We start from the raw sequence: 21,053 nt of genomic DNA, 5'->3' as shown, positions 1-21,053 counted from the left end.
AAAATACAGTATAACCTTGAAGGTGGAGGTGAGACTTGTATAGTTGTCATTGCTACCATTGTAGCAGGTCAACATCTGTAACTTAACCAACTTACAGCAAGTCGTGGACTCACTGAGGTGCGTTTTTGCGGAAAAGATGAAAACTAGCATCAAATGTAACAACCTAATTCTTTAACCAGACACTTGTCACAGCGTTGGAAAGCACATTGCTTTGTTTGACTCCTTTTCTGTCACCAGTGTAGCTTTGAAGCATGGTGGAATTAATAAGCTAGCTTGCAGCTGTCTAGTTAGCTAGCTTGCTAACTCCACTGTGCTTTAACGCTACACTGGTTCCAGAAAACGAGCTGGACAGCAGTCTGGTGTCCAGCAGCAGTAGCGTCAGGACTAAAGGACCCCACTCCTCGCTGCTCTGGAAAATGACAAGCTACCTCGCTAATTAGTCAGCCTAGCTAGTGTCCGCTCAACACTTCATGGCCCCACGAACGTGTGTTGTCACCATAACATCTAAAAACAATCCTCATTTTCTTTTATGCCAGTGAAATGTGGAAACAGTTCAATGTCTCACGTTCCATTTATATGATTTGATTGCATATGTTTTAGCAAGGTGTATCTAATGAACTGGAAACTAAATGTAATTACTTGTTCACATAATAACCTGCGCTATCCAAAGTGAAATTCTCCCAATAAGCCTGAAAGCAAAACAGATTAGTATTGGAAAAGGTGAGATGTCTTTTAATGAAATTGCTTCATCCACTCTATGTGCATGTCATATACTTGTTCAGGCTTTACAGTACAAGTCATTGTGTGTGTGAGTAAGAGTCTGCATGTAGTCCAAGTTGTATTTATCTGCTTTGAAAGAACAGAAGACAGAAGCAGTCTAGAAGTTTTGTCTGGACCTCCCCAGAGAGTGTCATCATAACTTTTGGCTCGTGGTTTTAAATTCCCTGGAGCACGTCTAAGCTTTGGCATTGACTTTCAAATGAAGACTACCCATTTCCCACTATGTACACAATGCATCATGGCCTGACAAGCTCAGCCGCTCTCCCCACCCCATCTGTCTCGTTCAGCGGATTTTTGCCTTTCAATGCACTGCGCAAGCATAACAACAGAAATATCCATAAAGCTCAATCTTATACCACGTATACATATTACCTGACTGCAACATGCTGGGAATTAACTGGGTTTGAATACATGCACACAATGTCATTTACTATCAGCTGTCATGCTTGTTTGGAGTCTGGAAAATAGGAATACATAATTAAAACGTGCTATACATTTTCCTGACATTATGCATGATTTCTACCGAAGAGCCTTAGTTCACGAATACTCTTCTCCCGCATGACTATTACTAGTCGGCTTAGACTAATTCTGACGCATTGCTGATATCTCCCCACTTTACAGCTTTCTAATTACAGTCAGCTTGTCTCAAATATAATTGAACAAATTCTCAATTCTAAATATGGCTGATAGTCTACTGGGAACCGTGTTTCTTCTGTTTTTTAGTCAGCACTATGAGCCTTAGTGGAGTTCATGATTTCGAAACAAGACTGCGAACATATTGAGAACAATCAAACAACGTATGGCACAAGTTAAGATATTTCAACCCTTTGCAAAATGGCAGCAATCCTTGTGGTTGAGAATTGTAGCAACAACAGCCAACGCTTTCCTCGAGCTTCTGCTTTGCATTGCTAGCCACCAAGTGACAATTGTCACAAGAACAAACAATTTTGCGTATTTCTCAATGAACTGAAAGAAAGAAGCCTGATTCAGAAGTGTAAATCTAAAGTGGGTGGGTTGACCTTGGCGCACTCAGGAATTGAGAATTAAAACTCAAATTAAAACTATCTCCTCAAATTAACTAATATCTAGTTATCATAGTTCAAATGGTTTTGACTGGGTTAAACAAAGAGTAAGTTAAGTAGTTCCTTGTTATATTTTTAAAAAAAATGTCAAGAGTGCTGAAGAAATCACATTTACCAGTTCACTTACAGGAAAAAAAAAATAAGATTAGAGAAATGCAAAAATTAATTAGTTTGCAATCGTTCCTAGCGAGGGCCTGTCCCAGCGTCTGGACTACAGACATATTTTATACTTTAATTTATACATTTATATTCTACTGTAAATATTGTACTGTAAATGTAATGTTTCTATTCCTGCACTGTGTTGATTGTTGTTGTTTGTCTTATGTATGCACCAACCGCCAAGACAAATTCCTCGTATGTGTAACATACTGGCAAGTAAATTGTTCTGATTGTGATTTACCTTCGTGATTTATGGTTGTTGAAGTTAAAATACTATTTATGAAGCAGAATACATGCAGTTCCCTTGAATTCCCAATTAATTGTTTCATCAGAGTAGAGCGCTGTGACGTAAGTGCACTCAACATCTGTGAATGGGGCGACTGTGGCTCAGTGGTTAGCGTACCCGTCTTTCAATCAGAGAACAGGTATCCCTGAATTGCTCCCCGTCGCTGTGTCTGCGGTGTATAGAAAAAATGTATGTCTCTTTGGATAAAAGCGTCACCTAAATGTAATATAATGTAATGAATGGAGGGCAAGGAAGTGCTGAAAAAGACATGCATGCTCTGTCAACCGACCATAAAATACTCTCAATGTGAAGGTTGGGACCTCTGCAAGGTCACGGTGTTTGATCATCAAATGGACGGTGAACCCGAGGTCATTTCAACACAAAATACAACAATTATGCCGAGCATGAGACTTGATCATTGTGACAGTCAAAACTACAGGAACTCATCAACATGTTAAAAGTATTTCTGGAAGCTTTGCACTTACTAGCTTCAGTGAATCGTTTGCGAGCCTGGGTGTCGCACCTTTCAAGTGCTCGATATGCCGTTTATGAGATACAGAAGGTCACACTTCTGTCACATTAGCTTATCTTATTCCTGTTTCTTATGCTGCCACAAAACAAACCGATAACAGACAGATGAGAGAGACACAGCGGAAAATGCAATGAGCTTCCTTTGCATATGATTTAAAAATCAAAGCCTGTTCTGCAAGATGGACAAATTTATTTAAATGCTTTTTTGCCGACTCTTTTTAAGACCTGTCAAGTGTTGAAATAACATTTGAGGCGTCATTCATCAATTTTCTGTGGCAGCAATCTTTTTTTTTGCACTTTGGCAGTATACCCTATTTTCTTTCCATAGTATCAAATGCAAAGAGTCAAAGGAGGACACAAATACATTTTTTCTTCCATTCATTCACTGTTATTTATCCACTTTGCTGAGCACGCATGAGGTTTTTCTGCAATCACCGTGTTTCAAAGTCAGCCGGTCCTGCAGATTTACACCAGGGAGCGGTCCAGTACATTCAGACATATTGTGCAGCTGAGTTGCATATCAAAGCTTAAGTGCCTCGGCTCAACAGTTCCACCTTAGTGTGATGATCGACAATGTCTCGTTAAACTGCCATGACCAATTGAGATTTATTTTAATGATTCTACAAGAAAATAAAATTAAGAAAAGAGAAAGCTATGTACGGCTTTACATGTCGCTTAACCTCGATAACGCAAGTGCTTATTTTCAGACATAAACCTTTAAATCTGGATTGCAAACAACAACTTTCACCTTCAATCCATGCAAGTCTCCTCTCGTCTATATGATGAAGTAGAACATTTAAAGTCGCTAAATAAGACATTTGAATAATTTGTATTGCCTTTCAGCCGTTCTCAGCATGGCGGCGTCTTGCAGCTAACAGTGCTAAAAGCCCCAAAGCACCTTTCGCACAGGGCCCAGTTTGTTCCATCTCTCTTGTGTTTTGCTGGGTTCACACCCGGGCTTTGCTAGACGCAGCGAGCTGTCATGGCGCCGCGTAAGCCATCAGAAATAATGTGTTTTACAGCGCGGTGTAGCAGTTGTTGCGTTCTGTGTGAAAAGCTCTAACAGTGCAAACACCAAAAAAAGGTTCTGACAGAGGTAACCATGTTTTATTTGAGGAGGAAACACGGTGCTGGATGCTATGCTTCTATGTCAGCTGTAACCGCCGTATGAGCGCCGGGCAGAGCAGCAGCCACTAGTTAGTCAGAGGGGCCCGCTCACATGCGCTCACATGCACTAAAAGCACGCTCCACACAGCAACGTCATTCGCTGCTTAGGTTACATTACTGCTCTATATCTTGACATTGGAAACAGTTGCTTGGTGCTTTATTAAAGCTCAGCCCAGGTCATGTTTGCGCGCTGCAGCACATTAAGTAGCCTGGAGCCCATCTGGGTTTACATTCAAAATGCATGTGTTTTTAAGTTGGATAACGGTGTGTTTATGTCTGGCAAAAGGAATATTTGTCAACAAAACATAAAAGAATTAGTTTTTCTTTCAATATTCTCAGACTTTTATTTCATTCTATGAAATTTCACAACAAATTATTTGTATTTGGAATAAATATATTTCTTCAAAATTCTTCACTATTAGATCCAAAGCACCTTTGGTTAAAATTGCCAGCAACATTTGTTGTTGTGGCTTGTTTTGATTCAGCTCTTGTGAGCATGAAAACCAATTAACAGTGAACATGGACTAAATTTAGAGCAGGGAATTTTCTCACTCAGGAAATTGGATTTCTTTTTCTTTTTTTCTGCATCGCCGTCAGTCAGGCCCGTAATGTTTTTTGGACCCTAAATTATTCTGCAAGTGTTTAGCAACACATGAGCACGACTCATTTCACCACAAGTGGATCTATATTTTCAAAAGATTTAGTTTGTGTGTTGGTTTTAAAAAGATATGTTTATTGGCGATTGAGTGGAATCATCATGATGCAGACTGAGATTTAGTTTCCAGGAATTCTAATTGTGTTAACTTCAGACCAGATGAGTAGACTTATCTGACCTTATTAATGTTTCAAAGCGTCACAAATACTGTCTTTTCCAGGCCCATTAAATGAAGCCCACCTGTACAGCTGGGAAATGGCATTACTGTAGTGGCACACTGTCCTTTTTCCAACTAGCATGGATGCACTGGTGCTCCCAGTTTGCTCTGTAAACCAATGATTTCCAAGAGACGCTTGTTTGAAATTATTCAAATCTTTCAGCGAGGTCACTGGAGGGCTACTTGAAGTCAGCAGATAAACGGCTCTGCTCTCCTCTCTCTCACCGTATGCTCCGGCTGACACATTCCTGACCTCCTGTGGGCAGATCTCTTTAAGCGCGCTCAGCGGTATTTTCTATGTACAGATCAATTCAGTCGGAGCACTACAGTTTGTCTCAGAGATATCCGGAGAACACTGGAGCGTCTGCTATGTGTGTGTTTGCTGCCCAAGCGCCCCGCTGCAGCATGTCTTATTTGGCAGACTTATCATGGCACTTCTCATACTCCTACATCCCCGGCAGCACTGTACACTGATAAAGGACTCCTTCAAGTTCAAAGCACGTCCAAAACCACAGGCGACAGACTTTCCCCCCCTAGGGCCGCTCTTCCGTTTGGTCCTTGTTCTTCCCTTACAAATGCAAAAAAATGCTGTGCCAATCTTTCAGAGAGAGCAGTTCCATCCAACAAAGGAACAAAGGGACGACGTTTAATGTAATACAAGCCTAAATGAGTATCTTCAATAGTAACTCATGTCATGTCCCTGCATGGTGTCTGCAGGAATCGTTTTTCATGACATACTACCGTGGCTGCTTTGCCATTAGTTTGGTGCATCAAGGAAGCATCAGCCACCTTTGTAGTCCAGACATTCAACGATATGCATGAAAATGAAACACTCGAGGTTTGAAAAGGATTTGCTGAGAGTGTTTTGCATAAGGCGAAAAACAAAAACCTTTCACTGCAGTGTTCTGGTGCTTCTCACCTCACAACTCTGAACAGACTATACTACATTTTCCACATTTTCCACAAGACTTGCAGCCGGTGAGTCAGTTAATAAATGGCAAAGTGGCTTCATAAAAAGGGGCAGCGCTTGCCCAGAGGTTAGAAACGCTGGCTGGTGAATGTAAGGTTGTAATCTTATATGAAGCCCATATAAGCTCAAAGGAACGGCTGTTTGAAGTAAAGGGGCAAAAACCTTTTCCTACAGAAAGTACTGCTGAGTTTCCCCTCCGGGCAAAGCACTGGACCCTAAATATCTACTATGCAACTACAAACTGGTCAACGGCAGCGGAAAAGCCATTAATCTGATGTTTGATCTAAACATTAAGGAGAAGGTATAAATATTTCTTAGGACTTTAATATGAATGCTTTTCATTCAGTCTCATATTTTCAAACTCAAGTCTCATAACGTTACACTATAAACTGTGCAGGTACAGTTCGGAGGCAGGATACCATACCGTGCACTCAAGTTTAACTTTGTATCCGCTATTAAGTTTTTTTTTTAAGGATTTGTGTGTATGTTTTATGAAAGAACAAATCCAGCTTTAAACCTTGATCCTGAAACTCTTTAATTCCCCTCCACCGCACTAAATATGTTTTTAATCATGCCACAAAAGCCTGCAGGCGCGGGTAATTCATTAATGGTGAATGTTCAGAATAAATGTGAGATTGTTTATAGTTCATTTCTGTGGCACCTTCAGAGATTTTTGCCGACTTTGTGTTCCCTAAAAAAGATACATGATTTGCAAAACTCTATAAATCATTTGTCACAATCTAACAATCATTTATTTATCTTTTGTTATCTTTACGTATACCAAGACAAGATGACACTATACTTCCATTTGTTTCTGTCATTCTTTTTATTCTATTTATTCATAGCACAAGAGAGGCAGTCACCTTTTTAAAAAGCCTCTTTTTCTGAGTCATTATTATTCCTTTTTATTATTCATTATTATTCGCATTGTTTTGATGTTCTCATAAAAACTGGTCCATGTAGATAAATGCTCAACTATTTTAGTTCGTAGTACTTTTCAGATTTCTCATCCATATGTTTTTTCTTAGATTTAGTCCTCAATGGATCGATGGTGGACAAACGATTGTTTCCAAGATCAATATGCAACACAAATATGCATCACTTTTTTTTTTACAGTGATACTGTGAAGGAAATAAAATCAAATTATTGTTTTGCTGTTTTCCAGATTTGGTCCTTGTGTTGCATCACTCTGCAGTACAGAACAAGAACACTGCTGATCTGCCTCCTTTGTTTTTTTGGCAACAACTTGGGAGCTACGTAATCGTTGTTGTAGGCTTTTGGCACCGCTCTGCACCATTATATTTGTCACGACTTTTGTCAATAAAATGTGAGGTTCTGCTTGTGTCTACTGATGTGACACGGTGACTATCGCTGCACATCATCACTGCCCAGCCCTTCCGTTTATTCCAGGCTGTTACGACAGCTGGAAACATAAAATGCATTAATTCCCGTGTGCCAGAGGATTTTTCCTAGAAAAACCCTCTACTATAAACCAGGTGCTTAGAGACACAAATAAAGCTGAAATCTGTCACAAACAGGAAATTCTCTGAATCACAATTCCGTGGTATCAATTGGCAAAACAATTTTCAATTTCAGAGCTTTCCTTGAACAATATAACAATTCATGGAAAGTATTTTGATCGTAGCGATCTTTTGGGTTAGCAATTTTTTTGTTTGTTTTACCAACTTTTTGGTTGCTGGATCATAGTTCCCGCCCCCTGAAAATGTTCCCGCTCCGAAGGTAAAATTTTAATCTGGAGGCAGCTAGAACAGAACTTCAATCATTCACAATGTGAACAAACACAGTTTGTCTACATAGGGAATTTATTGTGTTATTCAACTGTAATGTTGACTTCCCAAACTTTAATTATGAAAATAACCTCAAACAAAATAAGTAGAAAGAGTAGAGTTCTTTGTTTTGCCTTGGCTTCCTCTCGAGTTCAAACTCCCTTTCAACCTGCATGCCACTAATTTGCCTCCTCGGCATTCTTGAGATTCTGAGGAAACACATACACAATTGCACCACAATAACTTTTGAGTCCCCAAGTTGGTTTCCTGATATTATTTTGCGGCGACGCCTTCGCTTTCAACCGAAACCACAAGGACAATTCTATTTCCGGTGAAATTCTCTCGTGGCTCTTCTCGTCAGCATTTGTTTCTGCTGTGGCAACGGGAACAGCCTTGTAACGCATCCAGAAGTCAAAGCCTCACCTTCACAAAGCCATCATTGTGTAATCACGGGCCATTCATCTGAAATGACATGGCGACAGATGTTTTGGTGAGAGCATGCGCCGCGTCTTTCTGCTACCGGAGCGCTTCCTGTGCAGACGCCCAGCTCTGCTGGCAGCTGCATCTGCTGACAGCGAGCACGGATTCGGCTTTGTGTGCAGCCTTTAAATTTCCTCTGATCTCCATATTTAGAGGACACGTTCACATTTAACATATTTAGCCCATGCCTCGACACAGACAGACGGATATGTGACCTTTAACTTCTGCTCCTGTCTGTTTTAAATTATGTAGGACTCCCTGCTGCTATTTAGAGGAACAATATTGATTTGTTGTCGCTTAAGTAGACGTTAATGGCACCTGAGGAGTCATAATCTGGTGCCTTTGATTTGCTTTACTTTTAACTTCAGAAAGAAAGAAATCATTATTTTCACGACAGATTAACTCACGCGAGCTCACCTTTAAGCCGCCTTCTGTTCAAATGGATAAAGTGTAGGGCTTAATTAACTGTAACCTGGTTTGTGCTGTTGACAGCAGAAATAATGAGCAATAGTGACTACTGCATGAGGAAATAGTTGAAAGGGCCCCTTTTTCTTTTAACCTCCGGCTTTGCCCCCTTCTTTTCTTTTCATCTGAGGATTCAGAAAAGGGGATTTCTTTCTGGAGCTTTAATTGAGTCCAAATAGTTGAGCCAAATCTGAACAGGCCTTGTTAAAGCCGAGGTCTAAATCTGGCGCAGCCTTTAACATCTATCAAATATTCTGGATCACGTCCAAATAAGAGTCACTCAAACTTCCATAGTCCCCATGATGTGTATATGATGTGATATGGCCAGTTATGCTAATAGTCCAATTCAATAACCTAATTGAGTTTACTTAATGAATTAATATTCATGAGTGTATATTCTTTTCTTAATATGATTATCATTATAATGTTACTAACACCTCTCTGGGTTTGTGGAGAAGAGAACAAATAATCTGAGTTGTTCCACCAGCAAAGGAGGTGGGAGGATAGAGGATGGATAGAGGATGGAGGATAGAGGATGGAGGATAGAGGATGGAGGAGGGAAGATGGGGATGGAGGATAGAGGACAGAGGATAGAGGATAGAGGATGGAGGATCCATATTTTCATTTGACAGTTGTCTGATTTAGTCATTGACGATTAAACTGATGTGCGATCCAATTAAAGACGTGTTTGATGTAAATATTTCATCACTTTAAACAAATAACGTGCCCTTTTTTTATTTTGGTCAAAGTTACAGTTCATGGCACATCTTTTGGAAGCAAATACTTTTTTTTTAACAAGCAACACTTCCAAGGAAAAGTGATAAGTTTGAAGTTTGAAGGGAAGCCGGTACATGCTCGGTTTGAAGTCAGAAAGCATAAATCTGTGTGTGACTGACTCGCTGCTACCTCATTACCTGCTGTTGAGGTGCACTTAACTCACAAACTGCTCCAGTGGGGCTGCTCAGGGGCGAGCTGATAAAAACCTGTGGTTATCCAGGGCAGCTCTCGGGTGGGACTGTGTGTTACGAAGCATGGTGTTACTTTCATGCTCGGCGAACCTCGTCTGCCTGAGTGAAAGTTTACAATAGACACCAGAGACTTTATAGACAAATTATCTCATTGTTTGCCTTGCTGCGTTAATTTTCAGACAGGGGGGAGGGGCAAAGTATTCACCCACCACAATGGCAATTTAAATTAGGGCCTCTAAATGGACCTTTTGGTGAGAATGTTTTGTGCTGCTTCTAATGTGAAGAACCTCAAAGTTAAGAAGATGACAAGTCCTGAAAGCAATCGGGGGGAAAAATATGGAAATATGGGCATCTACAGTTCTCCATCTTCTGATAAAGATCCTGTGATGTGATCAAAAGCTCTGGAACAGCTACTAAATAGACCTTTAGGTGAGATTGTTTTGTGCAGCTGCCTGTATCAACGACCTTTGAACCTCAACTTTAAAAGACAAGGAGTCCATGAAAAATCGAAACATGAGCAGCTACACATTTTGTGACAACTTGCAAACTCTCTGAGTTTGCTGGTGGGAAGCAAGTGAGGGATCACACTTGTGTAGCCGCACTAACAGCGAGAAGATGAATGTGAAGTTTAAAACAGATTCTTGTCTTTCCAGGTGTGTTAAGCCTTACTGTTATATATATATGTTTTTTTTTAACTATACATGTGGTTTCTTTGCTAAAACCTGTAAAAACACCGGCACGGTTCTTTAGCTAAGTTGAAAAAAAAAAAAACAGCAGAAAGGCATTTCAGAGAAACGCGTCTCATCATTCAAGACCCCTTGTATCAATCACACCTTCGTCCCTATGGTACATTTACAAGCCTGACTCCACTGCCACAAATAATTAATTCAGACTTCTTAGGATTCACTTTCACTGGACTTCAAAGTAGAGACTTGCCGGCTACAACTCAGCTTCTGAACCCTTTAGAAGGAGCGCCGCTCCGATATCCCCGACTCATTAGACAGGACGTTCGGCTCCAAATGCCAAGCAGATAACAGCGGTGCATCTCAGTGCCACCATGTAGCAGATAAAGAAGGAGATAGGCCCTTGTGTAAATGTGTTGGCTGCATGTTGTGATGACATAATTCATTATCCCCCATCCTTTTTATGAGGCTGTTATCTGTTTCGTTCAGATATCTATCCGAACGCATAAAATGTGATTACACTGCGCTTTGAACTTGGCGTGTTGTCTCCCCTCTAAATCCTCTTGTGCACCGCAGTTATATTTTACAACTGAAGGAGGAACGTCACAATTGCGTCCAGGGAGTGTGTTTATTGTGTGGTGGGGGTCATTAGATAACATATTGGGCTCCGTCTCCTCTATATCTCTGACTACTTGACTGTCAATCATCTCTTTTCACACCAGAAACTCTCTTTGGCCCGTTTAGAATATTCAGTTAACGTGAGGAGGGAAATGGTGGATGAGAAACTGTTATTTTTCTGCCCCGGTAGCAACTGCAGAAGCCGAGAGCTAAATCACTTTCAAAGTTAATCTGCTATAAATCCTGGCAGGCAGTCCAAATCTAGGCAGAGAAACTTCTGAAATCAAACGGGGAATTTCAATGATCCTCGGCGCTCGGAAAGTTCGTGCTTCGCCAGAATTCAACGGCAGTCGCAGGAAGAAAACAAGGCGGGTATTTCCCCTCTTTGAGTCCCGCATGACTCGGGTGCTGCAGGTGGGATACGAAGGGACTTCTGTTGGCATCACGGTGGTGGCGGCGGCCGCGGCGGACCGCTGCACACGAGGAGAGGAGGTGAGGGGATTTACAGCGGCGAAAGCATCAAGAAAGCCGTGAGGGTAACGGGAGTTCAGCTGGTCAATCACTGGAACGCTAATGAGCCTCTGATGTGTTTCTAACTCAGCAGCTCGCTTTGTTCTCAGCGGGACTGTAGATGTGTTGTGTTACGGACTGTGAGATTCCAGTGAGCACTAAGACCGGCTGAGCAATCCTGCAGGGACTCAAACGCTATTTTCCGATTCTCACAAACAGGATGTGCCGATGTCCGTTTCACCTCTTCCTTCCTCAGCATCACAACATGACACAAGTGAAACGGAAAAAAAAATATTTGTCAAGAACGTGAAGAATGAACGTTGTATCTCCGAAGACATAGGTTTTGGTATGTTGGCTGCATGCCGCTGTCCAAACTGAGGCAAGAAAATCTGCCTCGGGCCAGCTGTTTCCACCTTTTTTCCACTCTTTGTGCAAACGATTGCCAGCGGTGGATTCATATTTACTGCAGCGACATGAGAGTTGTACCAATCTACACATTAAACTATTCCTTGAAAATGCTTGACAGCTGAGGAGGATCATATCATACAATTGAAAGCATAAAAGCAGCTGCTGAATTGACTTTTTTTGGTCGATAAAAGTGTTACTTTCCTCTTCCTTACTTCCTGTTATTACAATTTTGAATCAAAATGTTTTTAAGAAGTAGTCAGCAACACATTGTGGTAGTGCATGTTTAGAAAGTAGATTGATTCGAATTAAAGTGAATAAAAGTAACTTTTCCTAACATTAGAATCCACAGTCGCATCATTTCCCTTCTAATGCATGGCCCCTTTTAAAAGAGGCTCTGGATTCCCACAAACCATCTCTCGTGTATCTTTGATCCAGCCAGGCAGACCTTGAGAAATGCCAGATAGCACACTGTGACCAGCCCCGGCTGCCAGTTTGTACTGTATGAAAATTGAAACTAATTCATCTTTAGAGAGTGTGCACATTATTCATCACAGCTTTGAAAAGTGATTGTAATATATCTTTTGTCATGCACTGGGTTTCCGTTGAGCTTGGCACGACATCTGAGAATCAACAGCCTACTATGTGCCATCAGCTTCGACTGTAGTTGGGATTCATCCAAAGAGTCACAATCATGAACAATTAAGACGAGCGAGCACCACAACCACCTCAAGGTATGTAACACTCAGTATGTACACATACATGTACACAACATGTACACATCCAGAGGTTTTGAGCGGGCGCTCCTATAAGTTCTGCGTGACAAAGGTGTGACAGCGAGGACGTGGATGCTATACGACCCACATTACAGTCATTTACGATCGCGGGAGTCTGGACATATGCAGCAGCGGCAGGAAAGACCTTGACTTTTCTTTTATAGCCGTTTAATTTATAGACCATTTCGAATGACATGAGGTGCAGGTTGTCGCCACAACTCTGCGGGAAAAGGCACATTGGCTCTCCTATTGTGAACAATCATTACATAATCGGACTGATCTGATCTGCTGTACTCTGCGACAAACACTTGCAGCGGTGAACACTGAGCAGCGGCCTGAGATGCCATTAAAATGCAACGCATGGCCGGACCACCAACACCCGACTCCCCAAGTGTCGAACCACTTCCAGCAAACAGCAAACAACGGCGCCGTTATCTCGTAAACCAGAACCAGCACCAACCCCCCTGTCGAGAAGTGTTTCACAAGGCCTCAACACTTGCTATTAGCCTGCTTGGAGCACACTGACAGCAGAAACCTAGCGCCTGTTGACCCCCTCACCCTGAAGGTTTCTGCCGCTTCTATTATGGTCTGACCGTCTGCCACGGAGCACCAGGACAAAGGAAAAGAGCCGTCGCAATGTTTCACCCGGCTTTAAAAGTAGCCGCGGAAGCCTCTGTTCTGCTGTGCGGCCCCAAATGGGTTATGACAATAACAATTTAACAATCCACTTGGAGTTCAATCAAGACATGGAGTGGAGTGGAGGTCACGCTTCAGAGGTCTAGAGCTGTTTGAAAAAGTCAGGAGACGGAGTCCCATGCTGTTGCCTTAGATTGATCTTTCCAGCAAAATGGGAAACGAAAGGAAAAAAGGAAATATGATCCAGAGGAAATGTTTGACTTCACTGCACAGAGATGCATTCATACATCATTACAGAAAGTTAACGCGTGTGCCGATAATCTAAAATTACATTGTGAAGCGTCCTCATCTGTAACTGCTTCCCGCCATGAAACGAGGTTTCCCCGTCTGTTTGTTTGCTCGCTTTCAGCGGCGGTTGACTCGCACATGAAAAGAGAAAAATGAAAGGAAAACATGTCTTCACTTCATCAAACGAACCCCCCCCTGCTTACCAGGAGACATTACGAGTGTCGGGAGGTCGTGTCTCCTGCACATGGCAGCGGGGTAACACGCCTCAATGTGTGTGGGCCACACTGCTCAATGAAGATTTCACATATTGGAGAGGGGAACAACAAAGACAGACACGGAGACGCAGACGGGAGTCGGCGGTGGTTGCAGCTTAGCTCTGAGTGGGAAGAGGGGAGATGGGGAAATGGGGGAGCGATGTTAGAAGTGTTATTGTTGAGGTGGGTTGGGGTTTGAGCTATAGAGAGATGAAACGCGTTTACTGTTTGTGGATCAAAACCTACTGCTAACACATTGGAAGTGTGGATTCCCATAGCGAAGCAAGTGTCACAATATGGGTTTTGTTTGTTTTGTAGGTGTGACTTTAAGAAATGTGACCCCTGAATTACAAAGAGTGGAAGTCTGATGATTATAGGAAGAAAACAGCCGCCACACATGAATAAATATTGCAACAAAAAGCACTGAATTTAAAGGACGTTAAAGCATTTAGCACATTAAAAAAAGCTGTGATGGTGAAACCAAACCAGTATGTTTCGGAAATCTACTCAATCAATGCAGGTGATCGCTGACAGAATTCAAACTACGGATGTTTTTGAAGCATCAAATGGAATAGTTTGATGTTTTTTATAAATAAACTTATTCTTTTTCTTGCTGAGAGTCGGATGGACGGACAGCGTCGCCTGTTACGTTTCATAACGTCCTCTAAAAGCACAAAGTTTCATTCTGTCTGTATGGATTGCCCAAGTGAGATACAACATATGAACCGGTGAGCCTTAGAGGAGCTGGGAGGCGTATTTTTGGGACTTTGAATTGAGCCAGATTATCTGTCTCAAGCTAGACTAATCGCCATCCAGCTTTGGGCACAAACATGAGAGTTTCTGAGAGTCTTCTCATCTAACTCTCAGAAAGTACAAAAAATAATAGTGTATTTTTCATAAGGGAACTATTTGCCCACTCAGCTCACAGTGTAAACCTGTCCATGCAAATATATTTGGGTTTCATTTGGCCAAGTTTTGAGAAATCAGTCTCCAATTATTTATTTTTTCAAGATAATATTTTGGGCATTACTTCTTTATTTGATGGACAGAGTGAGAGACGGACAGGAAAGACAAGGGGAGGAACTGTGTGAACCACGAAACAGGCCGTTGGTACTACTGAGCCTTCATGAGAAGCCCTCTCTCGACCCAATGAGTCACCAGGACCCTCATCTCTGACCAGTCCACCACCGCCCCACGTGGAGATTAAATCAATCAAATGTGGGATGCTTAAAACATTCAATAGTTACCAAAAAGTCAACAGGAAAGTATCTTTTCAGAATCAATATCCAATATTACTCTCGATAATTTAAAGCCAGACAACCGTTTTCTTTGTAGCAACTTTCTTATCAATCGTCTTGATAAAAAGGTGCTTTACTTATGGAGTAAAGGCAAAACATTCAATTATAATCATTATTTTTAAATATCCAAACAAAACCAAACCCCATCCGCACCAAGTTTGAATCTTTAAATATCAAACGTGGCTTTAGAAATATTTTTTTCGAATGTGAAAAGTGTATGAATCTCCATCTGCAGGGAACTCTGGTGTCGTGCACACAATAAATACAATGATACTGCCGAATAAAACCTGATGTATTACTGCACAGCGTGGCACCTGATTCCATTATGTTTTCTTCAGGTTTTACTTCAGTAGCGGTGTGATGTTCTTTAGATGTTGACGCAATGGATTTCATATAGATCCCAAAGAAGCCCAGAGGAAGCTGGCAGATTTGCAGCACAGTTTCATCTCCCGTGTTTGTTCAGCGTCCCAGTAGAAACCACTGGGAGCTTAAAATAGACAGTACAGTAGCCATAAAAGGAGTAGTGTATGAGTATAAAGATGTGGAATGGAAAAACCTTTGGGACCTGACTTGGCATTGAAAAGTGAGCTGCTGAATTTGTCGACGTACCCAACAGCTGTGCAGAAAGCCATAAAAGTAACATTGGGGGAAAAAAGCATGCTTCTTAAAACCAGCTTGCTCTCTAAAACCGCAGTAACAACATCTCAGAGTGTAACGGCTAAAGATTTTTTGAATCTGCCGCGACGCTGAGACATCTGAGATTATCATGAAGATCGTAAAACGGTGCCATTTTCAGCAGTTGTGCTCCCCGACATCCAGCTTCATTGTCCTATCCCCGCTCCATCCTCTCCAATACCAGCTGCCATTACCGAGTGCCCACACCTTCACACGCAGTGCCTTTCCTCTCAAATCTGAAATGCTTTGATCAGTTTCCCAGCATTATTTTGCTTCTTTCCAGTGAAAAGAAATATCGACTCAGAAGTCCTCGCCTCCCCGCGGTGCTCTAAGAAAGTCACTATAATGAAATGAAAAAGCAGACAGCTCCATTAACACCATTACCTGCTCAGCTGGCACCCGACTACCTGTTGTGAAATGGTCTAATTGGATCTGAGCTAAGGGGGGGTTCCCTTTGAGAATATTGCAAACACTGCTTAGCTTTGTTGGTGTCCATGTGGGTAAGAAGAGAAGTGAACTGAGTGAATCAGTATCATATCAGTATCAGTGAAGAAAGACCATTTTTTAATACATATAACATAGTATTGTCTTTTCTTTCATTCCTCTTTAACAGAAAGGTATTTAATGATACTAGCATTATATCCTCACTTTATTCTACCATACAAGTGTGCACGTCTAAGTGTCATTTCTATAGGATATATATATATATATATATATATATATATATATATATATATATATATATATATATATATATATATATATATATATTTATTTATTTATTTATATATATATGGACGCTGGTTCGTATTCAAGTGGAGATTCAATTAGTCAGCGCAGCCTTGAAGAATAGACCGGCTCATTCATCCAATGTGACACTGGAAATAGATTTTATCTTGTGGTTTCAAAGAGCTTTCACGGATAAAGTCAATGCATGGGAATAAAAGGATTGAAGTTGGATTGTAAAGGCTCACAGCTGAATGTTCAATGTGCATTCTTGCTACCTCTGCAGGAATTTCAATTACTGTTGCAATCAGAGAAACGTGTTGGCATCATTAGTGTCTGTGTGGCCGGTAAATCACACAGAAGGTCAAACTGAGATAGGAACTACGACATAAAGACTGTTGAAAATGTGTTGCACGTCTTTTATCGGTTACTGTAAATGAATATCATTGTTACTACTAATCAGGGAATAACAAGCCCTAAAGTCTAAATAAAATATATTATAGATTTATGAGCAAAGGGCCCACATACAATATTTTTAAAGTAAAATAATTCAATGCAGAATAATGAACCCTGTGAGATTCACACTTGTCAATCATTCATGTGTAATTGTCATTTTTCTCATGGTAAACATTCTATACACTGCCGGCAGCTTTTATGCATCATCTTGTTCTATGACTCACAATATTACTTGTTTTGTAAAGTGTCTTATTGGAGTTGGAATACATGAAGCAGTGAGTAACTCAAGCTGCTTTAGTAAATGTAGGCTGAGAGACATTTTAACAGTGTTTACATTATTGTAGAGGGTTTTAATGAGTATTTTAAGATATGTATAGTTATTGTGTTGCATCTTTTGTCCTAAAGCTACAGCAGAGACCTCCTCAAAGGATCATTCCAGCCTGTAAATCGGAGTCATATCGATGGCGGAACTTAATCTGGCTTTAGGTTAGCTCTTACTCCATCTGCTGCACCATCGCAGCCATAGAAAAAACAACACACACACACAAAAACACCCCAGATTTAATTTCGCAAACCATCAATAAACACAATTAATGGACCATCCCCGGCGCGCGCAGGAACCTGTGTAATATACTGCCAGGCGCAAAGCTGAGGATGAAAAACAAAAGTATAATCCCTCTGCTGCTAACGGTGTCACTCAAGGATTAGCGTGCCAAGGAAAAAAAAATAACGCACTAAGTAGTGCGCGGATAAATTAAAAGCTCTGGGCATTGTGGCGTGTCTCCAGTCGTTTAAAACACACACACACACACACACACACACACACACACACACACACACACACACACACACACACACACACATTGATTGTGTTACAGGACGTGTTTGTGCTTTAGCGCTTCTGACAGAATAACAGCACGCGTAATCTGAACTTTACATATCCTGATATCGGTTGATTTGAGCCTCCAGGTCCTGGCGACAAGTACATTGAAAAGGTAAAAGCGTGAGGCGACAGATCGGGATTATTTGTTTTACTCTCTGAGTCGAGGAGAATGACCTGCTGGATTATTAGCCAAGAGTTGTGGCGCCTCACCGATGATGAGGGTTAAAGTAGATAGGGGCTCTCCGTGAGGAGCGGCGGATATAGGTTTCAACAACAAATATGCCACAACAAACAACATAATATTTTTCTTTTTACCTGTGTGTCCAAACGTACACCATCCAGGGGGATAATCCAATCGAGATTAGTGGCAAACGGAAGGAAGCAGCACTTCTCAACAAACTATTATTAGTGATAATCTCGAGCTCCGGTCCAATCCACGGTTGCTGTAAATTCCGCTGTGTGTGTGCGCGCGTGTGTGTGTGTGTGTGTGTGTAGAGTGAGAGAGAGAAAGAGAGATGTCCCCGGGAGAAGTTTGCACCTATAAGCAGCCAAAGGGGAGGTTGTTAATCCTTTCCCAAAATACCACAAATTATGCAGCAAAGCCGACAGAAGAGGACGCAGGAAGAAGAGCAGAGGGATTGTGGAGTTCAGCACCACGGCGCAGTGGACAGCTCCGACGGCGCAGCGATCTCACCTCGGCCGCTCTCGGGTCTCGTGTGCGCCACCGAGGCAGGAGCCGTCAGCCCCAACCTCACCTACCGGCTGAGTCCCGACCGGATTTACATACAGTCACGCGGGAGGGAGGGAGGAGAGGGACGGGATGAACCAATCACGAGTATCCCGTAGAAGGCAGTAGAAGCACCAAAACGATGGCAGACAGACAGGCGGGATGCGAAGAGAAACTGTCCTTGACTAAGAGGGGTGGAAGAGGAAAGATATAGGGGGGGGGGGGGGGTAGAGAGAGAGAGAGAGAGAGAGAGAGAGAGAGAGAGAGAGAGAGAGAGAGAGAGAAAGAGAGAGAGAGAGAGAGAGAGAGAGAGAGAGAGAGAGAGTTTGGTTTCTGCCTGTGTGTGTGTGGCTGTGACGTGCACGTGCATGCATCCTGTGACGGAGGGGTGAAAATAAATGTGCTTTTTATTCAGTGTACTACATCGCCACACTCTGTTGTATGACCTCCAGGTGATCATCACCACTGGATGACTGCTAAAGAATCACAACATTCTCATTTGATTTATTTCATTCAAAGACCTTTGTGGACGCCATAAAGGATTATCAGCCATTTCAGAGGTGTTATTATATACTTATATATTATTATAAGTAGTAGTCACTGAAAGTGAGCAAGTTAATTTGCTTGAGTAGGTACTGACTATTGAATTATAATTGTATGTTACTTTAAACTTCTATTCCACAACATTTCATAAAGGAAAAGGAAATGTTGTACTTTTTACTATTTATCTGTCATTTAGAAATATAGAAAGACAGAGAACTTTTTCCTACTAATGTACTCATAGTAGTAGTAGTAGTAGTAGTAGTAGTAGTAGTAGTAATAGTCGTAGTAGTAGTAATAGTCGTAGTAGTCGTAGTAGTAGTTTATCATGTACAGCACGGACAGAAATCTCTGGTGGGAGAAATATTCAGATCCCAAAGTGTAAGAAATAAGAAAGTACGACATGTAAATCCCACAAAGCAATTTTACCAAAGGAAATACAAGCATTATGAGAAAAGCATAAGCCATTGAGCTATCAAAAGTAAAAAATACCCGTTGTGAATAATGAATCCTTTCAGAGTTGTAGTGGATCATTACTCATTTTGATGTATTACCAAGTACGCGTAATTTCAGTGTTTTACCAAAGTAATGCCGCATTACGAATCCCTCTGGAATATAGTTCTTCAAAATAGTCCATACGTATGCCGTACATATGCAAGGAAATCTTATTTTGTGTACATCCCAACAACAAAATGATTACTTTTTGTCATAAAAAAAGACACTACAAAAAGACAATTTCATCCTCTCCCAAAGCACTACAAACACAATCTGAGACAAAAGGTTTTCTCCTAAAACACAACTCCAGTATTTTATAAACGTCAGTAGTAGATGATAAACATGTTCCCCTGAATATGAAGAGCAAATTCAAATGTACTTTGTCTTCCGTCTAACCCAAATAACAGTCTTTCCTTAACAGGGAGACCATTTCTAGCTGCTGCACAATTAAACAAAGCAATTTTGCACACAGCGATCTTTTATTTTGACAAGTACTTGTAGCCCCTTAAGACCGCTTTTAAAATAACTTCCATCAGGTCAACTTGATACTATTTATGATGCATGAATTTGTGCTACATTTACCGTGCCTCCCAAATGTGTTTGTCTTGTTTGCAAATGCAGCTATTTATGCATTTTATCATTATTAATTCATGTATTTATTTCTGTTTAGCCTTTTGTTTTGCCTAGTTTCTAATCACATACATTTTCTTGTATCCAATTAAAACTTCAACACTCTTAATTTATGCGCTGTACTGCAGGCTGCCCTTGGTGTATTATAATTCTGTTAAGAATGTGTGCCACGAAACTATTAAAATAACATTTTTTACAATAGTACAACTGAATGAAATCACCTCTGCAGACTGTCAGACGCTGCTGCAGAAAAGTTCAAAATTTTCAAAAAGGACTCTTGTTCACAGAAACACAACTGCTTTCATCCACATGTACCGCTAAAGTCGTAGTAGTAGTAGTAGTAGTAGTAGTAGCAGTAGCTTTAAATTAGTTTAAATTAGAAATTGAAATGATTTAAGGCCAGGGTTTGGGAACTAAAACATTACTTCCTGCACCGCTGCTGCGATTTGGCAAATAAAGCTACTTGGTACAGGTTTTAAAAACCTTTTTGTGGTTAAAATTTCCACCTAAAAAACTTTCCCAAGGGACCAAAAATCTTTTTGGACAGATTTGTTGTTTCCTGTGAAGCTGGAAGTTCATTTTTCAAGAACCCTGTGCATGCGGTGTTAAAAAAAGTCCCCAAGTCACGGGTAGTATTGAGGAGACATGTTCATCCTCGATAAAGTCAGCCACTTTGTATGTCCAATACCTCCTATCTCTCTTGCTCGTAGAAGAGGACAGACATGATTTACATAAGAGATCACTTGTCAGTAAAACACAGGTTATTTTAAGCATTTGAACAAACAACCAACTGTAGTTTTCCGGGGAGTGAGGACGGTGTTCTCGGGTGAGACAACCTGAGTCTGAAATGACCCGAGACAAGACAGAAAGCCGTCTCGTCATTATTTAATTGAAGGGGATTTAATT

General features: G+C 41.1%; 1 protein-coding gene across 1 annotated transcript in view; it reads right to left on the bottom strand.

Annotated features, from left to right (window-relative positions):
• The window catches only part of fstl5 (follistatin-like 5), a 154,843-nt gene extending 136,268 nt beyond the window's left edge, over window positions 1-18,575 (bottom strand). The window contains exon 1 of the mRNA XM_068595337.1: window positions 18,071-18,575. Within this exon, the coding sequence (XP_068451438.1) occupies window positions 18,071-18,093 (23 nt within the window). The 5' untranslated portion in view covers window positions 18,094-18,575. The remainder of the gene's footprint in view (window positions 1-18,070) is intronic.
• Window positions 18,576-21,053: the final 2,478 nt, after the last annotated feature.

Source organism: Clinocottus analis, unplaced genomic scaffold (assembly GCF_023055335.1).
Source record: "Clinocottus analis isolate CAN_PGR_092001 unplaced genomic scaffold, fCliAna1.0.p SCAF_10, whole genome shotgun sequence".
Classification (NCBI taxonomy): domain Eukaryota; kingdom Metazoa; phylum Chordata; class Actinopteri; order Perciformes; family Cottidae; genus Clinocottus; species Clinocottus analis.
This window is presented reverse-complemented; position numbering and strand designations above follow the sequence as displayed.